Consider the following 23,063-nt stretch of genomic DNA (forward strand, 5'->3'; position numbering starts at 1 on the left):
AGGTATTTCATTGAGGTTAACTGTCCTTAAGTGACCTCCTTCTGATAGGGCAACCCTGAATTTGAAACACATGCTGAGTGACCAGGAGATGTGGGAGGGGTTCAATCCATACTTAGGGTTATTTTTGTGTTAATATTTCAGTTATGACTACATTATTAAATTTTACTTGATTGCATTAATTTTACCTCACAAGGTGAGGTAGTTAACTCGACACTCATGATTTAAATGGAACTAATTAGGATTCCCCATTGCCTTTCACCTTTTTTTTTTTTTTTAAACCATCTGTCAGAGCTTCATTTATTTTGGTCTTCAAAAGGTTTTTGGTCTTTTGTGTTGCCTATTAATGCAACTCCTGGAAAGTCACACCTGCAGCTTTATTAGCACGAAGTGGATAGCTCTTTGAAATTGGGACTGTGATAAGCATATTTAAGTAAGGCCTTCATAGGGAGTTTTATGTTCCAGAGCACTGTGGTCCCTAGATGCAAATTGTGTGCCTGTAATTTGTGCTTTAGAGAATGCTTCATCTATTTGGTCTATAATTACAATTACCCACTTAACATAAGTGAAAAAATAAAAAAAATAAGTGAAAAGTTATAACCTGAATCTGGTTGCTTGTTCCATTTCATCCTATAAGTTAGGAAAAAGATGACTGGAAAAAGTGGCCATCTATGAAACTTAGTGTTCTCCAATAAGAAAAGCTATTTAAGAGTTAGGAAACACACAGTTTAAACCCCAGACCAAAGTTAGAGATCCTTCAGCAAAGATCCTTTATCTCCACATAAGATAAAGAATCACCTAAGCTGAGATCATAAAAAAAATAACTCCTTTGGAAAATTATTTAGAAATAATTGTTTCTTTCATATTGATGTAATCTCTGCACACTTTCTTGGTCTGCGTTGGAATAGTGCTGTAGGAAAAATATTTGTGTAGAGATTTTCATTGATAGAACTGGTTGCTTAAGAACTAAATTACAAAACTATCAGTTGTGAGGGAAACTTTTTTTTCAAAAGCATTTTTATGAAATTGTAACACTTGCAAAGTTTAAGAGGATCTTAAGTTATTTTTTGTATGTTTTCACTCACTTCTTCAACATTCAAGCCGAATAAAGGAACTCCTTATATACTTGTTTTAACGCTATAGCTCAATTATAGAGCTCTGCATTGTCAAATTTCCTTTCCCCCTTTATGTCTCTCTCTCTTTTAAAAAGTTTTTATGTATTTATTGTACAGAGAGAGACACAGTGAGAGAGGGAACACAAGCAGGGGGAGTGAGAGAGGGAGATGCGGCATCTGGTCAAGCAGACAGCCCGATGTGGGGCTCGAACCCAGGACCCTGGAATCATGACCTGAGCTGAAGGCAGACACTTAACCAACTGAGCCACCCAGGTGCCCCATGTCTCTTTTTTTTATCTGATCAGTACTGCTGTGGTAAATTTCCATTATGATAGCAGAGGTTAATATGGCCCTGCTGGAGAGCTATATATTGGTATCTAGATATATTCAGATTTAGAATGAGTTCAGGAATTTCTGTAATTGACATAAGCTTCCTAGTATAATTTTAAAATGTAAGCATAAATATTTTGTTTAGAGTCAATGGATGAGGAGCTTATATAATTCATACTGTGGCCACATTCTAGCAATTAGTACAAAATAGGATGATCTTCTTTGAGAACCAGTGGGGAAGAGCTGAGTGGGTGGGGAAAAACAGTGGGAAGTTCATGTTAACTATGTGAATTCTGTACATAATATTTAAAAACAACACTATTTCTCCAGCCATCTTCAAGGGCAGAAACATTTACAGTATCTTCTTGTTACCAAAAAACGCAGAAATTCTTTTTTTTTTTAAATTAAATTTATTTATTTTCAGCATAACAGTATTCATTATTTTTTCACCACACCCAGTGCTCCATGTAATCCATGCCCTCAATAAAAAACACAGAAATTCTTATTCTTTCAGGGGTCATGTTTTGTATGCTCTTTGAAGTAAGTGTAACAGGCTCCTGTTGAGAAGTCACTTTTTTTTTTTTTTTGGAGCATTTAAAAAAAATTTTTAAATTTAATTAGCCAAGGTATAGTACATCATTAGTTTTTAATATTATTTTCAATTATTCATTAGTTTAATATGATACCCAGTGAGGGTTGCAGAAAGGGAGGTTGGTCGGGGGATGGGGTAAATGGGTGATGGGAACGCAAGAGAAGTCACTTTCTTACTTAGACTTACCTAAAATCTTTCTCCTTTCCTTCCCCACCAGTCTCTTTCCCTGCATGCACATTCTGTGTTGAAATACAGACTTTGGGTTGTGTATATATATTGTATCTAATGAACTTTCCAGCCTAATTGTAAGACACAGTTCAGAAATTTATTTTGAAGCACAGAATGGGAAGCTCCACTACGGAGCACTACGGAGGACATGCTGGCCAGGATTTATATTTATCTTATTAGTTTTGTGACAGTCATTTTTACCTCATTTTACAAGTGAGCAAACAGGATTGGAGAAATATAAATTACTTTTTTAGTGGCATGTAGTTAGCAGGTGGTAAGAGTTGCTATTTGGACTTAAGCTTTTCTGTATTGAAGCCCTGTGTTCTTTCTGTTACACTGTGGGGATTCCTGAGCCCTTATCAGAATTATGTACGTTTCTTTGTTTTTATTAGTAAGGCTAAGTCTCTTCTTGTTTAAAATATTATTATAAATCTTAGCCTTATGCATTAGATTTAATGAATTAGAGAATTCTTGTGGAAATCTTTCAGATTTTTATTTATATAAGTATATATGTATATCTATCATATATATAATTATATGTATGTAAAAAATACATATATAGTATATGTGAATTCCTAGCTTACTTCCATGTTACTTTGCTTACGTTGAAATTCTGGAAAAAATTTACTCTGCGTTTTATCAGGAAATACTAACAGCTGATATTTATTAAGAATTACATGTCAGACCCAGTGCTTTATATCATCTCATTTACTTTTCACATCAATCTAAGAATTATCTCTGTTTTAAAGCAGAAAAAATTAGGGTTTAAAGAGGTTAAACTATTTGCCCAAGGTATTGTAGCAAATAAATGTGATATAGTCCCTACTCTATATAATAGTCTCCTTACATAGAGGATGAGCCTTTAACAGTAATGAATCATTTAGATATTTTTTTGAGAAAATTCATTTATGATGTTGTAAAGGCAGAAAGCAGTGTTAGTAACTTAAGGATTAGTTGCACAGGTAGAAGAAGTGGTATTGCCAAATCAAGGCTAACTATAGACTTGGCAGCAGGTCAGACACTCTTGGAATTGTAATGAAAATGTATAATACAGTCTGATTTCAAGAATCTTAATGAGATAAGAGCTAAAAATTATTTTAAGAAATTAGGATGATAAAAAATTGCACTTTATCAAATGTTAAGATATTTACTTTTGTGATAGTAATATCTGCTCTATAGGTTGTATGAGAGATTATTGTGGTCAGGAAGAGTCAAGGAAGTTGCAGTGAAGGTAGGATATATGCTCTCCTTTTACGGATTTGGACAGATACAGGAAAAGGAAGTTCATATGCAGCAGAGAGTAGCTGCTTTTTGTATTTAGCCCTGTTAGCATACATTGCACCACCCTCTTCCATTGGAATTGAGGATCATGTAATAATGCAAATCTAGATTACATAATGTGAAGGGTAACTAACATTTATTGAGCACTTACTGTACCAGGTTTTCATTGTGTGTCAGCAGAACTTTGATTCAAAATATTTTTACTTGATAGGAAATAAAAATCCTTTACAAGAGGAGTTAAATGTTGTAAATAGGGCTTTTAGAATATTTGCAGGATGGAATGCAGTTGAATCGGATGTAGATTAGGTATTTGGGATGAAGTTATGGAACTTGACACATAATATGAACTCACATCTTTGTTGAATGAACAAGCAAATGAATGAAGGAACAAGAATTAGGGTATGGTTTAAAAAAACTACCTGGGAAACACCCCATACCCAGTGACTCAGAATCTCAGGCGTTGGACCTAGGAATATAAATTCAGATGATCTTCCTAGAGAATTTTTAAGCAGTCCTCTCAGCACCAGCTTTGCAGAAATTCTGAAATAGGATATTGGCAGTAGGTAGAGCAGAAGAGATAGATTTGGGAAACATTGCTTTTTTTGTTTGTTTGTTTGTACTTCTGCAGTTATATTGTTTTGTATTATGGTTAGCAAGGGCTTTGTGGACATAGCTGTTTTTGAGTTCAAGCTTTTCTAGCTGTATGACTTTGTACGCTTCAGACTCTGCATGTCGCATGTTTCCCATGTGTAATTTGGAGATCATAGTATCTACCTTTTGAGTGGGGTTTTTTCATTTGTTTCTTTTTTTTCTTTAAAGATTTTACTTATTTATTTGACAGAGACAGACAATACCGAGAGAAAGCACAAGCAGGGAGAGGCTGAGGGAGGAAAGAAGTAGGCTTCTTGCTGAGCTGGGAGCCCTCTGGGGGCTCCATCCCAGGACCCTGGGATCATGCATGACCTGAGGAGAAGGCAGATGCTTAAGGACTGAGCCACCCAGGCGCCCGTTTCTTGTTTTTTGAGATAATGCATGAAAATGGTTAGTCACAGTGCTTGACACATAGTAAAAACTTGATACATCATAATTATTATAGTTATCAATTAGCTCTCTTTTTTATTGAATTGTTATTTTTTAAGGAAAGGAACACAGTGTCTTATGGATATTTTTCTTCTGCAGTGCTTGGCTTAACAGTTCTTTGCACACAATGTTTTTGCTGATTGGAGAGATGAAGGTATAGCTAGGGCTTGACAGTTGATTGTGGTGGATTGTAGTCATCAATAAAGATGTCAGGATTTTGAGTTTGAGTGGGACAGTTAAGGGAGTTGGTTTTAAGAAGCTGAGTGAAATTGTTATTTGTTACTGAATTTGGATGATGATCATAATTGGAAATATTCTAAAGGAAGTTAAAAATACAGGAACTTCAGGAATGAAGATAGAGATGTGGCAATTATCATTGTGATTTATAAGCTGAAGCTAATAAAATAATAGATAGCAAGAAGATTGAATATTAATGCTCCTTCTTTTGAAAATCTTCGATATGTAATCTGGCTTCTTGAGCGTAACAGTGAGAAGAATGAGTGAGCATATATGGCTTGAAATGATGAGTGATCAGCTATGCTGACAGCTGGTCTTTTGCTTCATCCTTTTGCTTTACATATTTTTTTTTTTTTAAAGATTTTATTTATTTGTCAGAGAGAGAGCGCACGAGCAAGCATAGTCAGACAGAGTGGCAGGCAGAGTCAGAGGGAGAAGCAGGCTCCCTGCCAAGCAAGGAGCCCGATGTGGGATGTGGGACTTGACGCTGAGATCATGACCTGAACCAAAGGCAGCTGCTTACCCAGCTGAGCCATCCTGGCGTCCCTTGCTTTACATCTTTAAAGCAGAATCTTTTTAGGAGATTTTAGCTCAGCATAGGGGTAAATTTCCCTCCACAGTGTTCTTCCTTATCCAATGTGCTTTCCCACCTCCAGCAGGTCAAAATAGCTGAATGATTGGAGTAGGGGCAGGAGTTTGGAATGGTTAAAATGTAGCTTCAAGCAGTATGTTTTCTGAAACAAAATTCCTGTATTATAAAGGCATTTGAATGCTTGTCTGTAATTCTCTTGGAACTTGCAGGCTCTTTTATGACATTACTGATTTGTAATAGCCACTGGCATAGAGGCAAGAGCAAAGCAGTTAAGTAATAATAACACTACATTAACATGCTTTATAGTTTACCAAGCACTTATAAATTCATGAATTATTAAGTAACAGCACAAGATAAGGTGGTATTATTGGATTAATGTTTAAATTTGGTTCTCCAAAATACGATAGTGACTGATACTACTTTGTGTGCTGGTGGTTTTATTATCTTTATATGGACCTTTATATTATACAATAAATATATGAAAGATACATCCATAATGGATTAATACCAGAACAAAAAAGACAAATAGTATTTTAATTTTTCCAAAGGATCATTCGTGTAATTTTATTTTCTTTGAAGATTTTTTTTCAAAACTTTTCAAAACTGTTGCCTTAAACTCATGTCTTTCTTACATACTCTTTATAACCAGTACAGGGACAGCCTTGAAGTTGTGTGGCCTGATATATTTTCCTTTCTAACTCCTCTCTACGTCTAACACATCCTTGCAAAAATACTTTATCTGGTCTGATGCTGAACGTTACATCTTTAAATATTCTCTCCTTTAAGTCATCTTGCCCATTGTGAAAATGCAATTCCCTTGATAAGGGTGTCTTTAAGACTTTTTCAGTTATAGTACTTAGTGTGAATGAGGGATTACTACAAGGAAATTGAAAGTCTTAAGATGGGGAATTAGGGTACAAAAGGCCTTACAGTTTAGGGTTGGTTTTGGAACTATGTAAAATTACTATGTTTTTAGTATTGGTTTGTGATAAAACTCTTATTTTTTGCTTACTTAAAGTCTTAGAGCTTAGTATAAGTTTGATGTGTTTTTCTTGAAGCATTTTTAACTTCAGTTATTTCGGGGCTACAAAAATAGCATTTAATGTGTATTTGTGAAACTTTAGTGAATTAAGGGAAGTGCCTAAATGACTTACATAGAGTTTTGGAGATCGAAAAGACTTTGAGAAATAATTTAACTTGCTCTTTATTTATAAATGAGACAGAGGTCCAGAGTTGAGAAATGTTTTTCAGGATTACTCCTAGTTATCATTTGATAGAGTTGTTGAGTTCTCTTCAATTTTCTTAGGAGTTTTTGAGGTACAGTGGTTGAAGTTTCTTCTTGCCAGTTGAAATAACAGTATATTTTTTTTAATGGTTAAAGTAGTTTGGTTGAGGCCTGGTTCAGTACATTCTTCAGAAATCTTTAAAGTGTTTTTATTGTAATACAGATGCATAGTAGATAGCACAGATGCAAAACTAATTTTGTTTCCCGTCATAACATTTTAACACAAATTCAGAAATTATTCATAAAATGAATGCCTTTTTTTTTTTAAAGATTTTTTTATTTATTTGTTTGACAGATAGAGATCACAGGTAGGCAGAGAGAGAGAGAGAGAGAGAGAGAGAGAGAGGAGGAAGCAAGTTCCCTGCTGAGCAGAGAGCCCGATGTGGGGCTCGATCCCAGGACCCTGGGACCATGACCCGAGATGAAGGCGGAGGCTTTAACCCACTGAGCCACCCAGGCGCCCCAAATGAATGCCTTTTTTTAAGGAAATATGCTTTTTTATTGTTTCAGGCATTTAAATTTTAGAAGTACTTAATTTAGTTTTTGGTTATCACTTATTTTAAAGACATTACGTGGGATGTGTACAGATCAGCCTTTCAAAGTCCTTTAGGAATTACGTTTTTGAGATAATTCTGCATAACCTTTTCAGAAGCTCTATGATGTGTAGGTGATATAATAACTATTTTAAAGATGAGGAAACTGAGGTATAGAGAATTAAGTAACTTGCTCAATTAAATAGTAGCTACAGTTAAGTGTTAGATCTAGCATTGAGCCTCCAGGCAGTCTGGTTCCAGAACCCACTGTTAATACTGCGTTCGGTTGGGATATATTCAGTATCAGTGGTTAAATTGTTAACCAAGTCTTTGAAGAGTATTAAAATTTAAACATACTTTTTTTTAACAAAATATATTTTTAGGGGCACCTGGGTGGTTCAGTGGGTTAAGCCTCTGCCTTCGGCTCAGGTCATGATCTCTGGGTCCTGGGATCGAGTTCCGCATCGGGCTCTCCGCTTGGCAGGGATCCTGCTTCCTCTCCTCCCTCTCTTTCTCTGCTTGTCTCTCTGCCTACTTGTGATCTCTTTCTGTCAAATAAATAAACAAAATCTTAAAAAAAAATTTTTTAGAACTGTTAGTTTTTAGTACAAATGTGAGATATGTAGGAAAGTCTTAGTGACTAATTCATTGATTTGATTAACCCAAAACACAAGCAAGTTAATTGACATAGAATTGTTTATTAACTGTTTGAATATTGTAAGGACAAGACATTGTATGAAACATGATAAAGCTGACGGTTACTGGTCAATTTGATGAAGTTCCAGAACCTAAATATTACCAAGGGGAGTGGGTGGAGAGGGGGTGCAAGGTGCCAGCCCCTGCTCTGTTCTCAGCCAGCCTCCTGCTCCCTCATCAAATTCAAGATAGCTCACTTAAGGAAATGATGTTTAATTACATATAACTTCAGAATAAAGGTATACATATTTCTGAAGCTGCAGTTTGAATAATTGATCCATTACAAAGTTATTTCTCTCATTAATGCCTGCATTTAAAAAAAAACCCAAAAATGAAATAGTTAAATTTAAGAATAAGGAGTTAAGATTGTAGGATTACAAAAAAGAAACTTCTTTTATTAGACTCAGAATACTTAATATTAGGTATTTGATCTGAAAGTAGTAAATATATAGATTAAGAGAAACACATGGGTTTCCAGAAAGTAGCCCCCCCCCAAATAGAATTAAAGAGATTATTATCTATGGAGTTTAGGATGAATTTTGATACATTTCATCTAAAAAGTACACAGTTGTAGTAGAAGCTTATGTTTCCTTTTTGAAAGTATTTATTTTAAAATTTTGCTTCATATTAATCAAAAGGATAGTGGTAACAAAGCAAAGGAAACCTATTTGGGCTTGGCTTTTTTTCTTTTCTTGATTAATTTGTTATTCAGATAATAGACTAGTTGAGAATTTTATTGCTTCCAAAATACATTTTGAAGGGACCTGCTTTGCTTGTTTCAAGCAGCCTTGTCAGGATTTGAAAGTAAAACAAAACTTTTTTATTTTTAGTAGTGAAGCAGGATTTAAATTGATAGGAAGATTCTGAGAGGTAGAAACGAAGAAAATGTAATGTGATTATATAAGTGAGAAATCATGGATGCAAACAACAAAATATCTAGCTAATACAAGCCAAAAAAGTAATTACTGAAAGGATATGGTTTAGATCACAAAATTGATGGGAAGGCTGGTGAACCAGGCTCAGAAAAGCAGAGAAAACAGAGACCAGGCCGGGCGAGTCTGTAGTCGAAGTGATGTTGCAGGAAGTTGGCAGGATGCTGCAACTAGATACTAGCAATATAAATTCTAAAACATCTCTTCATCTTGTACTTACTCAGTCAAGATTCAAAGTTCTGACCTGAGCTCAGATTGATTTGATATCGATCACGTTATGTGTAGTAGGTGGCAGAAATGGAATGTATCAGTATCAGGTCCCTCCTTCTATAAAGGGATGTGAGGTTTCATGTCCTGCAAAGACTTAATCCTTGGTGGATTGCTCAAAATAGTAGTGGGAATTTGATGCTGGCAGAAAAAGTGAGTGTCCACTGTCATTAGAAAGATGAGGATGGGGAGGTTTTTTGTCCATTAATCTTTATGTTGCCTTAAATTCCTTCATTTTGATAACTGCTTAATCCTTTTTAATAACTAGCAGTTTGAATTAACATGTTTTTTTCCAAAAGTGCAAAAACCCTGTGTTTCACCCTCCGTTCATTCTAAATGTGTGAATCAAGGACAGTTTATTAAAGGAATAATTAATGATGTTGTGACTAATACAGGATTTTTCATTAGAACAGAGGTGTAACAGTCAAGTAATTTTGGGATTATGGAATATTTTGGAAAGTAGGACCAACTTGATAAATTCAGTGATATGATAGACCATTTCTTTAAACTTTTTTTTTTTTAATAGTAAACCTGAATTGTAACTACGAGAATTTGAGCTGCGCTAATTTTTTTTCTTTTTCAGAGATAATGGGCCGTATATATTTATTGATAAATGACAAAATCCTAGAAAGTAGGAAATAGCTTTTGCATCTTTTTTGTTGATAGTTGGAAAAACTGCTTTTCAGTAACTCTAGTGAGCATCTGAGCAAATGCATACTTTTGCCATACTTCTGTTGTAGGGAATATAAAGATGATTAGGAAATGGTGCCTGCCGTCTAGGAAGCTCACATCACATAATAATACCAGTACAGTAAATGCTCTGGCAGGTGTAAATGAAACTTCTTGGAATCATAGGTGAAGGAAAATTTACTTTTTCCAGGGAGGATGAAAAAAGATATCCTGGTAGAGATAATAACTGAAGTAGGCCTTTAAGGTTGAATAAAGTATTGATAGGCGGAAATAAGACTAGCGTACGAGGTGAGAGAACAGTGGTAGGAAACAAAGTGAGGTGGAAGAGTATAGGTTGAAATTTGGATATGTTAGGTTTGGTATGGTACAAAGAAATAGTGATACACAATATGGTATAGAAAAGTAGTGGAATACTTGATATAGTACAGGAGAGTAGTAAAAGAGGCTGTTGTATGATAGTAAGTGCTTCTTGAGTTGAATTCAAAAGATATGTTGGAACTGGATTATGGAGATCTGTAGTCAGGTGCTCTACCACTGAGCTATACCCCCAGGATTATGGAGATCTGAAAGACCTTGAATTCTGCACTGCTTTGGTTTTTATGCCATAAGTAGTATGAAGCCATAATCTATCATAAACCAAGCTTATGAGAATAGGAAGTATATTTGGTGACTTCATTATGGTGATTTATGGTGATGAAAATAAAAATAATATCCAGCAGTTATTCAGTACATACTGTGTGCGAGGCACTGTTATCTGTTAATTCATTTGATACCTAATCCTCTAACATAGATACTGAGAGAGATGAAACTGATGCAGAAAGTATAAGTGAGGAAGATCCCCATAGCTAGCATGACAAACTATACTGTTAGTCCTTTCTCTGGTTTTATTTTGGATGTAATCCCCTCATATTTAAAGGAGACAGAATGAAAGTCATTGATTTTGATAGATATCTTGAGTTCATATCTAGCTCTAATATTTCTTTGCAGTGGTTTCTTCTTCTGTGAGGTGCAGTTTCCCCAGTATGGAAATAGATCTGTTTTGCATGGTTTTGGTAACAGGGAAAATATAAAGCACATAGCAAAATAATTGATATAGAGTAACAATGGCAATTATTATTAAAATTACTATGAAAAGGTATTGCAGATCAGTGAGATCGTATGATGATTGTTTTTCTCTGATTGACTTATTTCACTTAGCATAATACCCTCTAGTTCCATCCACGTTGTTGCAAATGGCAAGATTTCATTTTTTTTTTTTTTTTTTTTGATGGCTGGGCAATATTCCATTGTATGTATATATACCACACTGATATGTGGAATTTAAGAAACAAGGCAGAGGATCATAGGGGAAGAGAAGGAAAACATGAAACGAGGAAACTAGAGAGAGAGAGACAAACTCTAAGAGACCCTTAATCTTAGGAAACAAACTGGGTTGCTGGAGGGGAGGAGGTTGGGGAGATGGGGTGGCTGGGTGATGGACATTAGGAGGATATGTGTTGTGGTGAGTGCTGCTGGGTGTTGTGTAAGACTGATGAATCACAGACCTTATCCCTGAAACATAACATTATATGTTAATTTAAAAAAAATCCCCAAGTAAAGCCATTAAAAGACTAAAAAAACCCAAAACAAAACAAAACAAAAAACCTAACCAAAAAAACCCACAACCCAAACTAGAAAAACTAGAAACAACCCACATGTCCTTTAATTTGTGAATGATTAAACAGACTGGTATGTACCATGGAATAATACTCGGCAATAAAAAGGAATGAATTATTGATATATGTTAAAAAAAAAAAAGGTATTGCAGGTAATCAACTTCTTATTTCATCACTGGAATTTTCAGTTCTACGCTGAATATTTTGGTACATACAGAAAGTTATGACATGATTTTATTCTTTAGGCTTATGTTTAGTTTCAGAGATGAAACAAATGTATGTGAAATAACAAGATGGTATATAATTATTTAATTGGAGATTAATAAAGGCTGTAGTATTTGGGAGGATGGTTTATGAAGGAGCTGAACTTGCTCAAATTCTTGGAAAATCATAAATAGGTTATGATAGATGGAAGGGAGGGAAAGCTTTGTTACCGGAAGCTAAATTGGAAGCTTTATGATGGTAGGATAACTTTTTTGTTCACTCTCTCCAAGTTATGGCCTTGTGCATAGTATTTAATAATGATCATTAAATATTTTATTGATGAAGTTAAGTCAGGCAGGAATTTCAAAGTATTTGAGGGAGGGATCAGTTAGGAGATTGGCCTGCTTGGAATTGACCCTGTTTGGAGCTGTGGGACAGTAGGTAGTTAATTTTACTTATCTTGCCTTGTTTGGGAAGGATTTTAAATGGGAAACAATGGTTTATAATTGATTTGATTGGCAGTAGATTGTGTTGATCATTAAGCAGAAGACTGATAAAAGTTAAACTTATGCAGTATCAATCTAAATCTTGTACTTTATTCTAAGCAGCTCTATTGAGATATGATTAACATACCTAAAATTTACCCTTTTAAAGTGTATAGTTGAGTTATTCACAAGTTTGTGCAACCATCTCCACAGTCAACTTTAGAATATTTCATCACCCCAAAAAGAACATCATACACATTTAATAGTCAGACTCTGTTCTCCCTGCCTTCAACCCTTGGGAGTTACTAATTTATTTCCTGTCTTTATGGATTTGCCTGTTGTGGTCGTTTCATGTAAGTGGAATAATACCTCTTTAAGTGGTGGATAGTTGGACTGGTGGTGTACCTGCAAAGAGGTTGGGAAAACATTGCTGTCTTTGAAAGAAAAATTATAGGGATGGGTAGAGAAATAAAAGAAGTCTCTTGGGTAAAGGAAAATGATCTGGGGGTGGGTTGAATTTACTGAATATTTAGTGCCATCTACTGTTACCTTTTTTAATCCTCATGACAGTGAATTCAGTTTTATTCCTTATGAATTAGGAATAGTCTATGATCATGGGAGAGTTAGTAAATGGTGGAACAGACATTTCACTCATGACTTTTTGATTCTAAGATCCATATTCTTTCTTCCTCACTAGTGAAAAGGAGTTAGATTTTATGTTTTAGACCTAAAAGGAATGGGAGAATATCATTTCTTTTTACACAGAGGAGTCCACTCCTTTCTTACACCTAAGAGTTCTATCAATTTTTTTGTATGTCACGTTAAACATTTACTTTAATATAGTGAGAAAAACATTGGAGGGCATTGGAAATTCTTTTCAAATAATTGCTAATTATCTTTATCCAATATTCCCTGTGAATTAGCCACTGTATTGTCATTCTAAAAATTCCCAACACTAGAAGTACAAAGAAAACTATAGCTAAGTAGAGAATTGAGGTATTACAGAAGTTAAGCAGTGCACCTCCATTTTCATTTAAAATTTGATATTTATACATAATACATACTTTGTTTTTATGACAAGGTAAAGGTAGAAGCTGGTCATATTGCGATAGAATTCTTTCAACTTTAAATTAGTGGTGGTTCATACTCAGAAGTTTTGGAAAACTGGGTTGCACTAGATCATTAAGGTTCTTTCTGTCCTAAAGTTTGAGAGTCTTATATTCATTTTGTTATATGGTTTAAGACTGTGGAAACATGGAAGGTTAAAATTCTAGTGCTGTTTTTCCCTTACATAGGCTGTAGGTTATTAACTGGATTTACTGTGATAGCGTCAATACATGTTTGTTCTTTTCTGTAATGATTTTTTATTCTAGTTAATTTCAAACTGTTTTTTATTTTTAAGATTTTGTTCCCATTTAGTGGTTCAGTATTAATAACATATTAGAATCTTCAGGTAGCTTTTTGCTTTGAGATAGTTTTCAAAGCAGAAAGAAATATGAACCATTGTATTAAATAAAAGTACTCTTTGTCAACTACATGCTTTTAATAGGGAAGATTTGAATTTGTAGAATCAAAACTAATATCCAACATAAGGGATGCTAATGTTTTTAACAAGCATAATGCGTTTTACTACTTGAAAATATTCTTTCCTTAAATGAATTATTTTCTTTTAGAGAAGTACAATGAGTAATAGGACAGATACTCCTCTATTGGAATTATTGCCTGCTAGCATTTTATCATATTTGTTTCATTATTTTTAAGAGCGAGAGTGAGTTATTGATAACTATTCTCATTCTCAGATCTACTTTTCCCTACTCCAGAGGCAGTTAGGACCATGATAGACCAAGCATTTCTTACATAAAACTTGTTTGTGTTTTGCCATTCATTATTCCCAGTGCAGGTCATCTCTCTTTTATAATTTCATTATATTTCCACTACCATTCTTCTAGTCACCAAGTCTTTGATAACTTCAAAAGTGTTTTTTGAATTCTCTGTTTTTTTCTCTAAGCCATTTCCAATTCCTTTTCCCTTCTTGCTGGCCCAGATCAACATCGGAGATTTTTTTCATTGCTGTATACTTCAGGGAGTTTTTGTAAATTTAGCTTGCTGCCTTGGGTCACAAAGGAAAATTTTGGTTTTGTTTTCCAAAATATTGTATTGTGCTTATGCACTTCATAAACCTTAGGTAGGATAGCTTTGCCTTTTTCATTTTATGGTCTCTTTAAAAACCATTTGGGAAATTACACTTTCTTTTTAAATATGGGAGAGTGTAAAGAAAGTGTACTCATAGTTTGCCCAGTAACATGTTTTAAATCAAAGTAATACATAGGCAAGTTCATGTATGAATGATCTTTGGGATATGTAAGAGATTTACTCTTGGGATGGCACCTGGGTGGCTAGGGGATATAGGCATGGTTGGGAAACTTAACATTTTTTCGGTATTATTAATCAGTTCAGAGTGCTTTTACTTAAAAAAAAAAAAAAAGTAATGTGTATTGTTAGATCATTTAAGACAGAACAGTGTAAATTTAGAAAACAATATTCTCCCTTCTCTCCATCGTGCTGCCCGGAGACAATTATAATTTACTGTTTCTTTTGTAGAGTTCCTGAAGAATTAATGTATGCATATTCTAGCATTCTGTAATAGAATTTTTGATGTGTAATTTTATTTCTACTTCGTATGTAAATGTAAATCTCTGTTTACAGTTGACATCAAAAAAAGATACCACTTTTGAAAGTATCTTTGAGATTTCAGGGTATTCACAAAGTGTAATTTTCCTGTTTAGAATTGACATTAAAAAAGGACTAGGTTTGAAAGTATTCTTAAGGTAGTGCAGGGTAACAAGTGCAAGATAATAAGCAATAATACAAGTACAAACACGAACACACATAAGTACACACCATTTATTTAAAAATGACAAGTTGGAAGGCATTAGGACTCTACTAATTTTGCTTAGGAATCATGCTATGAAAATTCAATGTGTCCAAAAGGAATGATGAAAATGAGAGATTTGAAAAGGGCCTGTGAGGAAATGAAGCATTGGGGTGAAATAAAACAAAAACAATGATGGAAAGAAGAATGAGCATTTATGTCATGTAAGTGCTAGGATTTATGTGTGCTATTCCTAATCAGTTATCAAGACTTTTTATAAGAGTATAACTATGCGTTTCAGATATAACTCTGTGTTTTGCAGGGGTTGAGGGTTATGAAAGTGAAGTGGGTATTTACAGGAATCTGGGGAGGTAAGTAGGCATCAGACCATAGCATGTTGAGGAGTGGTTTTCAAACTAGTGAAATTAATTGAGATGTTCTAAAAAAGCAGAGGCTTGATTTTTTGTCTATTAAACCAAGTTTGGATTCTTGGGCTAAGTCTTCCATAGTTACAGTATATGTATATCTTTTTGGCATATTGTTGTATTTGTTTTGTTGAGGATTTTTGGGGCTGTATTCATGATGGATATTGTCCTGCCATTTTCTCTATTTGAAATGTCTGTCTCTGATTTTGATATTAGAATTACGCTGTCCTCATGAAAGGGTTTGGGATGAGTTTTTTCCTTTTCCTGAAAGAATTTATATAAAATGATTGTTATTTCTTCCTTAAATGAGTGATAGAATTTACCAGTGAAACCTGGGCCTGCAGTTTGCTTTTTGGAAAGGTTACTGATAATTTCTTTAATAACTATGGGCTTATTCAAATAGATTTTTTTGTTTCATCTTGTGTTGATTTCAGTAAATTATATCTTTGAAGTAATTTTGTCCATTACATCTTGAGTTTAATATGATGGCATGGTTATTTATAATTTTTTTTTAACCATTTTCATATCTATTATTTGTAGTGTTAACCAACTTTCCACTCTTTTTACTGGCAATTTCCATACTATTTTTTCTTGATCATCCTTTTTCCTGGTACCATCTTTTTGTTAATTTTCTCTATTTCTTTCCTATGAACTTGATTTTCCCATCTTATTTATTGTTTATTTCTATTTTTTTTTCGGGTTTACTTTCTTTCTTTTCTCTAACTTTAAGGTGGAATTTTAGGTCTCTGATTTTAGACCTTTCATTTTTTTCCAGTTTAAGCATTGAAAATTGGAATTTTCCTTTTAAGCACTGTTTTAGCTGCATCCCACACATTATGATGTTAAAATTTTTATTTTCATTGCTAATCAACTTAAAATAATTTCCCTTGTGATTTTTTTCCTTGAATCATGGATTATAGTCAGAAGTGTTTAATTTCCAAATGTTTGCGGTTTATTTAGGTACCTTATTGCTATTGGTTTCTGACTTAATTCCTTTTTGGTCAGAGAACAATGTATTTATGATTTTAATCTTTTACATTTATTGAGATTTGTTTTATGGCTTAGCATATGGTCGAGGTCAGAGATTGGCAGACTTCTCTGTAAAAGACCAAATAGTAAATATTTTAGGCTTTGTGGGCCACATACCATCTTTGTCTTAAGCTAGTGGACCAGGCATGGTTTATGCTGCTGCTTTCCTCTCCTACCTTTTCTCTTTGCTTCTCTTCCTTCTCCCAAAATGCAAAAAAAAAAAAAAGAAAAAAAAGTAAAAACTATTTTAAATTCACTAGTGATACAACGGAACACAGGTAGAATTTTATTTTTGGGCCATAGTTTACTCATCCATGGTCCAAATGAATGTACCATGTGTACTTAGTAAGAATTCATAATTTGTATTTCTTGAGTATATTCTGTAAAGATTAGTTAGATCAAAATCATTATTAATGTTGATCCTCTATGCTTGTACTGATTTGGGGTGTGTGTGTGTATCATTTTATCCATTAACTAAGAGATAGGTGACAAAAGTTCCTACTGTAAGAGTTGAATTATCTCAGCATTCAATTATGATAACATTTGAAGTATGTTGAAACTTATGTTAATAGGCACATAGACCTTTAAGACTGTTATGTCTTGATGAATTTATCCTTTTATTATTATAAAGTTACTCTATCTCTGGTATTTACTCTTTTTCTTAAAGAGCAGTTTTATTTGATATCCATATAGCCACTCCAGCTTTCTAAGGCTTGCTTTTTGCTTTCTATCCATTTTCATTCTCCATCTTTGTATTTAAAGTACATATCATGCAGACAGCATAGTTGGGGCTTTATTATTTTTAAAACAACTCTTTTTGGAGAGTTTTGTCTCTTTTAATGTAATAATGGTTGTGGTTGGACTTAGGTGTACTGTTTTGTGTATTTATTTTAAGAATTTATTGTCTCTGTATGATGTTCTTTTCCTCTTTCCTTCCTTTTTTTGAATTATTGAATATTTTTTGGAATGCCATTTTAATTTACCTGTGGCCTTTTAACTATACCTCTTGGCATTTTTTAGTGATTGCTGTAGGGACTACAATATACATCTTTAAGAAAAGTTAGTACTCACTGTTTCCTTAGAGTTAATTTAAAACTTCATGCAAAGAGTAGAGACCCCACATCTCAGGAAGTCTGTTAACTCCCCTGTCTGCTGCTTCCCATGCCAGAGCTTCCCACTGTCCTTTTATGCTGTTTGTCATAGATATTACTTCTACATACAGTATAATTCTCTATAAGATAATATGGTGTTTGCTTTAGTTATATGTATGTTCAAAAAACTAAATGTAAAAAAAATCTTTTACCTTTACGTATTCACTATTTCTGATGTTCTTTATTAATGCCTCACTGTCCCATGGTATCATTTTCCCTCAGTGTGGAAAAACTTTTTTCGTCCAGGTTTCAGGGCAGTGAGTTTCTTTTGTTTGAAAATGTCTTTATTTCACTTTCATTTTGGAAGGATATTTTGGTTCCTATAGATATTTGGGTTGTCTGTTTCCCTGTGTTCTTCAGACTTCAAAAATGTTTTTCCACTGTCTTCTGGGCTTCATAGTTTCTCTGAAGGAGGTAGTAATTTGAATTTTTGTTTCCTGTTCATGGGCCTTTTCCTCTGGCTGCTTTCAGTATTTTTTCTTTATCTTTGATTTTTAGTTTGTCTGTGATGTGCCTAGGTATGGTTTCTTTGTATTTATTCTGCTCTGTTGTTGTTGTTTGAGCCTTCTAGATTATAAATTGATGTCTTTCACTAAATTGGTAAAGTTTTCTGTCATTTATTCCTTCAGAAAGTGTTTACTACCCTGTGTCTTCTCGGTCTGGGACTTCACTATATCATCTTTCTCATACTGTCTCCCAAGTTTCAGGGGCTCTGTTCTTTTTTTCTTCATGTTTCTTCTTTCAATTTTTTTCTCATCTCTCTTTTTCAGATGAGATAATTTCTACTGATCTGCTTTAAAGTTCACTGATTATTTCCTGTTTTACCCTCTTTAACCTGTGTTCTGTTTAGCTCATTCGGTGATTTTTGTATATCTGGTATTACATTGTTCAGTTCTAGAATTCCATTTGTTCTTTATGTAGTTTTAGAGTTTCTGGTGATGTTTACAATGTTATTAATCATTATAAGTGCACTTCCCTAAAAAAAGTGCACTTTTCTTTATTTCATTGTCATAACTTCTTTCCAGTCTTTATCTGATAATTCCAACATTTGGGTCATTTTGTCTTATGTTGAATACCTTTCCTTGGAGAATGGGTTACATTTTTAAATTCTTCATGTGTAGAGTAATTTTGGTTTATATGAAGATATTACTCTCGTTTATCTATTTTCTCGTTGATGAACATATGTTTTGCTTACAGTTTTGGGCCATATGAATAATACTGTTTTGAACAAGCGTGTTCACATCTTTGTGTGGACATGTATTTTTATTTTGGGGGGGGTATGTACTAGAAGTAGAATTGCTGGGTCATATGGTAAGTGAATGTTCAAGTGTTTTCCAAAATAACTGTATTATCTTGCATTCCATCTATGAATGAATGAACATTATCTCAGTGTACTTTCAGTCTGCATTGTTTTAAGCCCAAAGAGTTGAGCTCCTTTTCACTTACAGCTATTTCTATTTCTTTTTCCTCAAATGGCTACTGTCTTTTGCCTTTCCTTCTTTCTTTCTTCCCTCCTTTCCTCTTTATTTCCCTTTCTCCCTTATCATCACCTTCTGGGTTTCCTATATATTTGTTAAGGAGATTAATTCTTTGTCTTTAAGTACAGTTTTTCTCTGTTGGTTATTTTTCTTTTGGCTACTTTTGGTATGTTTTGTGAAGACGTATTTAATTCTTATGTAGTTGAAATATCTTTTTTAGTGTCTGGATTTTAAATTTTAGTTAGAAAGTCTACATTTTATCCTATATCTTAGGACTTACGGTTTGCTGAATATGCTCAGCCTAGGGGATTTGATTTTGACCAGGGATGGAATATTGATTAATCTGGTGAACTTGATAAATGGAGGTTTTCTTAAGGGAATTTCTACTATAATATGGTTTTTACTTCAAATATCTTACTGCCATATTTAGGAGATGGTATTTACACACATGAAAATAACAATATAGGCCTGTATAGAGAGTGGTTGTTGAAATAGAGTTTATTGAATTACTGATAGTTAAAATGATCAGGAAGGAACTTCATGGAGGAGTCCTAAGTGGTGGGAGCATTTTGAGAGGGTGCAATGTAAGCACGGATCACATGTGATAGGGAAATTGCAAGTCATGTAGGGGAAAATGAGTAATAAGTGAAGTGTATTTTGAGCTGAATTCACGGAAGCAAATGATGGGAGACACTTAAAAAGCTTAATTGTGGGGGCACCTGGGTGGTTCAGTGGCTCAGGTCATGATCCCAGGGTCCTAGGATCAAGCCCTGCATTGGGCTCTCTGCTCAGCAGGGGAGCTTGCTTCCCTTCCTCTCTCTGCCTGTCTCTCTGCCTGCTTGTGATCTCTGTCTGCCAAATAAATAAATAAAATCTTAAAAAAAAAGTTTAATTGTGGCTTATTGTGAAGTATTGTAATATTCAGCTGAAGGAATCAGAATCATGTAAATTTTTTTTTTATCTGAAAGGCACATTAGGAATTACTTTCAATGAATCATTTTATAGAAATGGGAACAAGTTTTGTGGGCAGTACAGCTTCATTTGAGGATTTTTGAGTTAGGCAGTGATTTTTAGGGAGATTATTCTTTGTAGGGGTCATAAAATTGGAAGTAAGGTATTCTATAAGGGTATTGTATATAATGACTTGAGCTGCTTTGTGACTAATGGCAAAAAAAAAAAGGTGGAGAGACTAGATGAAGGAATAATTAGGTGTTAAGAGAGTAGACTTTTAGGGTGTTGTGGCTCAGACTGTTTTAGACTATCCTGTTTTGTTAGTCTTTATTGTAATAAGACATAAGTCATTTCCATTTGTCTACTGTAGGGGCAAAGTATACTGTTGGAAGATTTGGGAAGTTTTCATATAGAGGCAGTGATACTTGAATTTTGTAGGATGGGTAAGAGTTTAGCTGCATTCAGCATCGAAAGGGGAGCATCTCTTGTAGTTGGAACAGTGTTGGTAATGGCTTTGTGCCATGCAAATGAGTTGGTTTGTCCAGAGACTGTTGTAGTGTGTCAGGGCTGCTGGAAAAGGTGATAAAGAACCAGATATTAAGGGGGCTCTTCTGTATGCCTTGCAAAGAAGTTTTGCATATTGATTTTTCAAACGTGAACAGTGGGGAATCTTGGAAGAGGTTTAGTCAGAGCATTATCCCATTTGGACCAGTTTATGTCGTCTACTTTTTTTTTTAGTGATTTAGCATATTCAGCACTCTTAGTTCTTGAACTTAAGTTTTGGGACTAAAATATCCCCCAAAGAGAGTTTTTTTTCCTTCTTCTTATATTAGTGGGAAAAATTATGCAGATATTATTAGGATTCAAGAATTTCACAGCAATTTACCTGTCTGCTCTTTAGCAGTGAATTAGAATATGGAATAATGTAAAATGCTGTCCCTTCTCTTTAAAGTCTAGTCATCATTAATAGGTTTTCATGCATGGCCACAGAAGTCCAGCTATCTCCTATGTAGCCCACAACATGCAGCTTATCAAAGCTCAGCTTTTATAGTTCTTAATCATCATTATTATTATTTTCCTGTTAAAAGATTATAGGCTGAATCCACTGTGGCAAAACATTTAAAATTTACAGTTATTTTGAATAGTAATGCATTCAAATGGTATGAAAAATATTTAATAAAAAAATCTCATCACTCCTGCCTGTCACCTACTCAGGTCCTTCCCTAGAGACAAGCGAAATTAGTGATTGCTTTATATTTTTCCAGAGATATTCTGTGCCCGTACAATCAAATTATTTTATATGCTCTTACTCCTCTCCCTTACTTTTGTACAACTATAGCATACTTAAAACATTGTTCAGTCCCTTGCTTTGTTCAATTGACAATACATTTTGGAGATTGTTCCATATTAGACCATAAAAAGCTTCTTCAATCTTTTTTAATAGCTGCATAAAGTAACAGTATAAATTTAGCATATTTAACTAGTTTCTCACTTCTTGTTTAAGTTATTTGCTGTCTTTTGCTGTTATTAGCAAGATTATAGCAAATGGTCTTGTTGCATATTATTTCACATATGTATGAATATCTCTGTAGGATCTGTTTCTAGAAGTAGAATTTGTTAAAAGCTGTGGGTATAAATTTGGTACAGCTTTGGAAAGTAGGGATGCTTAAATACATTGAAGCTATAGAATTTTGTATATTTACCCACAGTGGAATTACACTTAATAACAAATGGAAATCTAAGAAATAAATTTGTAATCGCTAAGATATTAGTGAAATCCTTATAATTTCCCTTTTTGTTTTGCAGGTATACAAAGCTAGGATATGCTGGAAATACAGAACCACAGTTTATCATCCCTTCCTGTAAGTATTTTTTTAAGTCACAAATAAGCTGATTTAAAGATCTTTTTCTGTAGTAGTTAAAGTAAAAGATAATTGTTTCTGATACTGTATAAGATTTAGCTCTTTAAAAACACAATGGTTTGTGTGAAGTGTGTAAACCATCACAGACCTGTACCCCTGGAGCTAATAATATACTATATGTTTATAAAAAAATAAAATTATGAAAAAGAAAAAACAAAAACAAAATCAAAACAAAAAAAAAAACATGGTTTGCTGAATGTGACCTCGTTTCCAAACCTCTCACCATTCATTTTAGCTGTTTAGTTCTTTGTTTACCAAATCTACCAAATCTCTCCTTTTAAAAAGACAAAAATGAGCTGCTAATTAAATATTTTTTGCTTTGAGGATATTACTGTTAACAATGTGTGGATTTAAATATTAAGTAGTGCATCCTCCATCACATGTATGTGAAGACTGTTCTTTGGTGTGGGAATGTGATTACCGTTTACCAGGCTTGGGCTTATTGACATCCCTGATGACATCCCTGCGTGTTTTACAAGAAGGATGACATCTCATTTTTAGAGATGTTGATTGACTTAAGCCATTTTCCATTGTTTTTGTTCTGTCCTATTAACTTCACACTGGGCTGGCCATCAACTTTTAGTAGTTAGTGGTTTTAAGAAATACTCTCACATTTGGTTTGTTAGTGTTCTTATTTGTTAGTATAGGTTATGTATCTGGTTCTTGATAGACATACTTTTGTACTTTTGACTTTCAGATAGTTCACCTTTTGTACATTATATAGGAATACCTCTGATCTACTTGTCCTACTGCTATATGAAGACTTGAATGTATCAGATGAAAAAACCTCTGGAGCCATTGCTTGGTGACACGCTGGCTTCTAGAGTGTCACCAAGCAATGGCTCCAGAGGTTTTTCATCTCTAAAAATGAGATGTCATCCTTCTTTTAAAACACGGACTCAGTGATGTCATCAGGGATGTCAATAAGCCCAGGTCTGGCAAACGGTAATCACGTCCACACACCAAAGAACAGTTTTACACAGGAGTTTATGTGAATAAATATTTTTGTGTATTCTTCTTAATTTCTGAAAATAAG

At 34.1% G+C, this 23,063-nt stretch overlaps 1 protein-coding gene and 1 long non-coding RNA gene across 2 annotated transcripts in view; one reads left to right on the forward strand and one right to left on the reverse strand.

The window, feature by feature from the left end:
• The window catches only part of ACTR3 (actin related protein 3), a 56,020-nt gene that overhangs the window by 2,253 nt on the left and 30,704 nt on the right, over positions 1 to 23,063 (forward strand). The window contains exon 2 of the mRNA XM_032353833.1: positions 21,912 to 21,967. Within this exon, the coding sequence (XP_032209724.1) occupies positions 21,912 to 21,967 (56 nt within the window). The remainder of the gene's footprint in view (positions 1 to 21,911; positions 21,968 to 23,063) is intronic.
• On the reverse strand, positions 13,787 to 23,004 carry LOC116596737. The gene is made up of 3 exons (XR_004288292.1): positions 22,927 to 23,004; positions 17,593 to 17,595; positions 13,787 to 13,797 (listed from the first exon to the last, which is right to left on the reverse strand). It is a non-coding gene; the product is annotated as an uncharacterized LOC116596737 (long non-coding RNA).

Source organism: Mustela erminea, chromosome 8, assembly GCF_009829155.1.
Source record: "Mustela erminea isolate mMusErm1 chromosome 8, mMusErm1.Pri, whole genome shotgun sequence".
Lineage (NCBI taxonomy): Eukaryota > Metazoa > Chordata > Mammalia > Carnivora > Mustelidae > Mustela > Mustela erminea.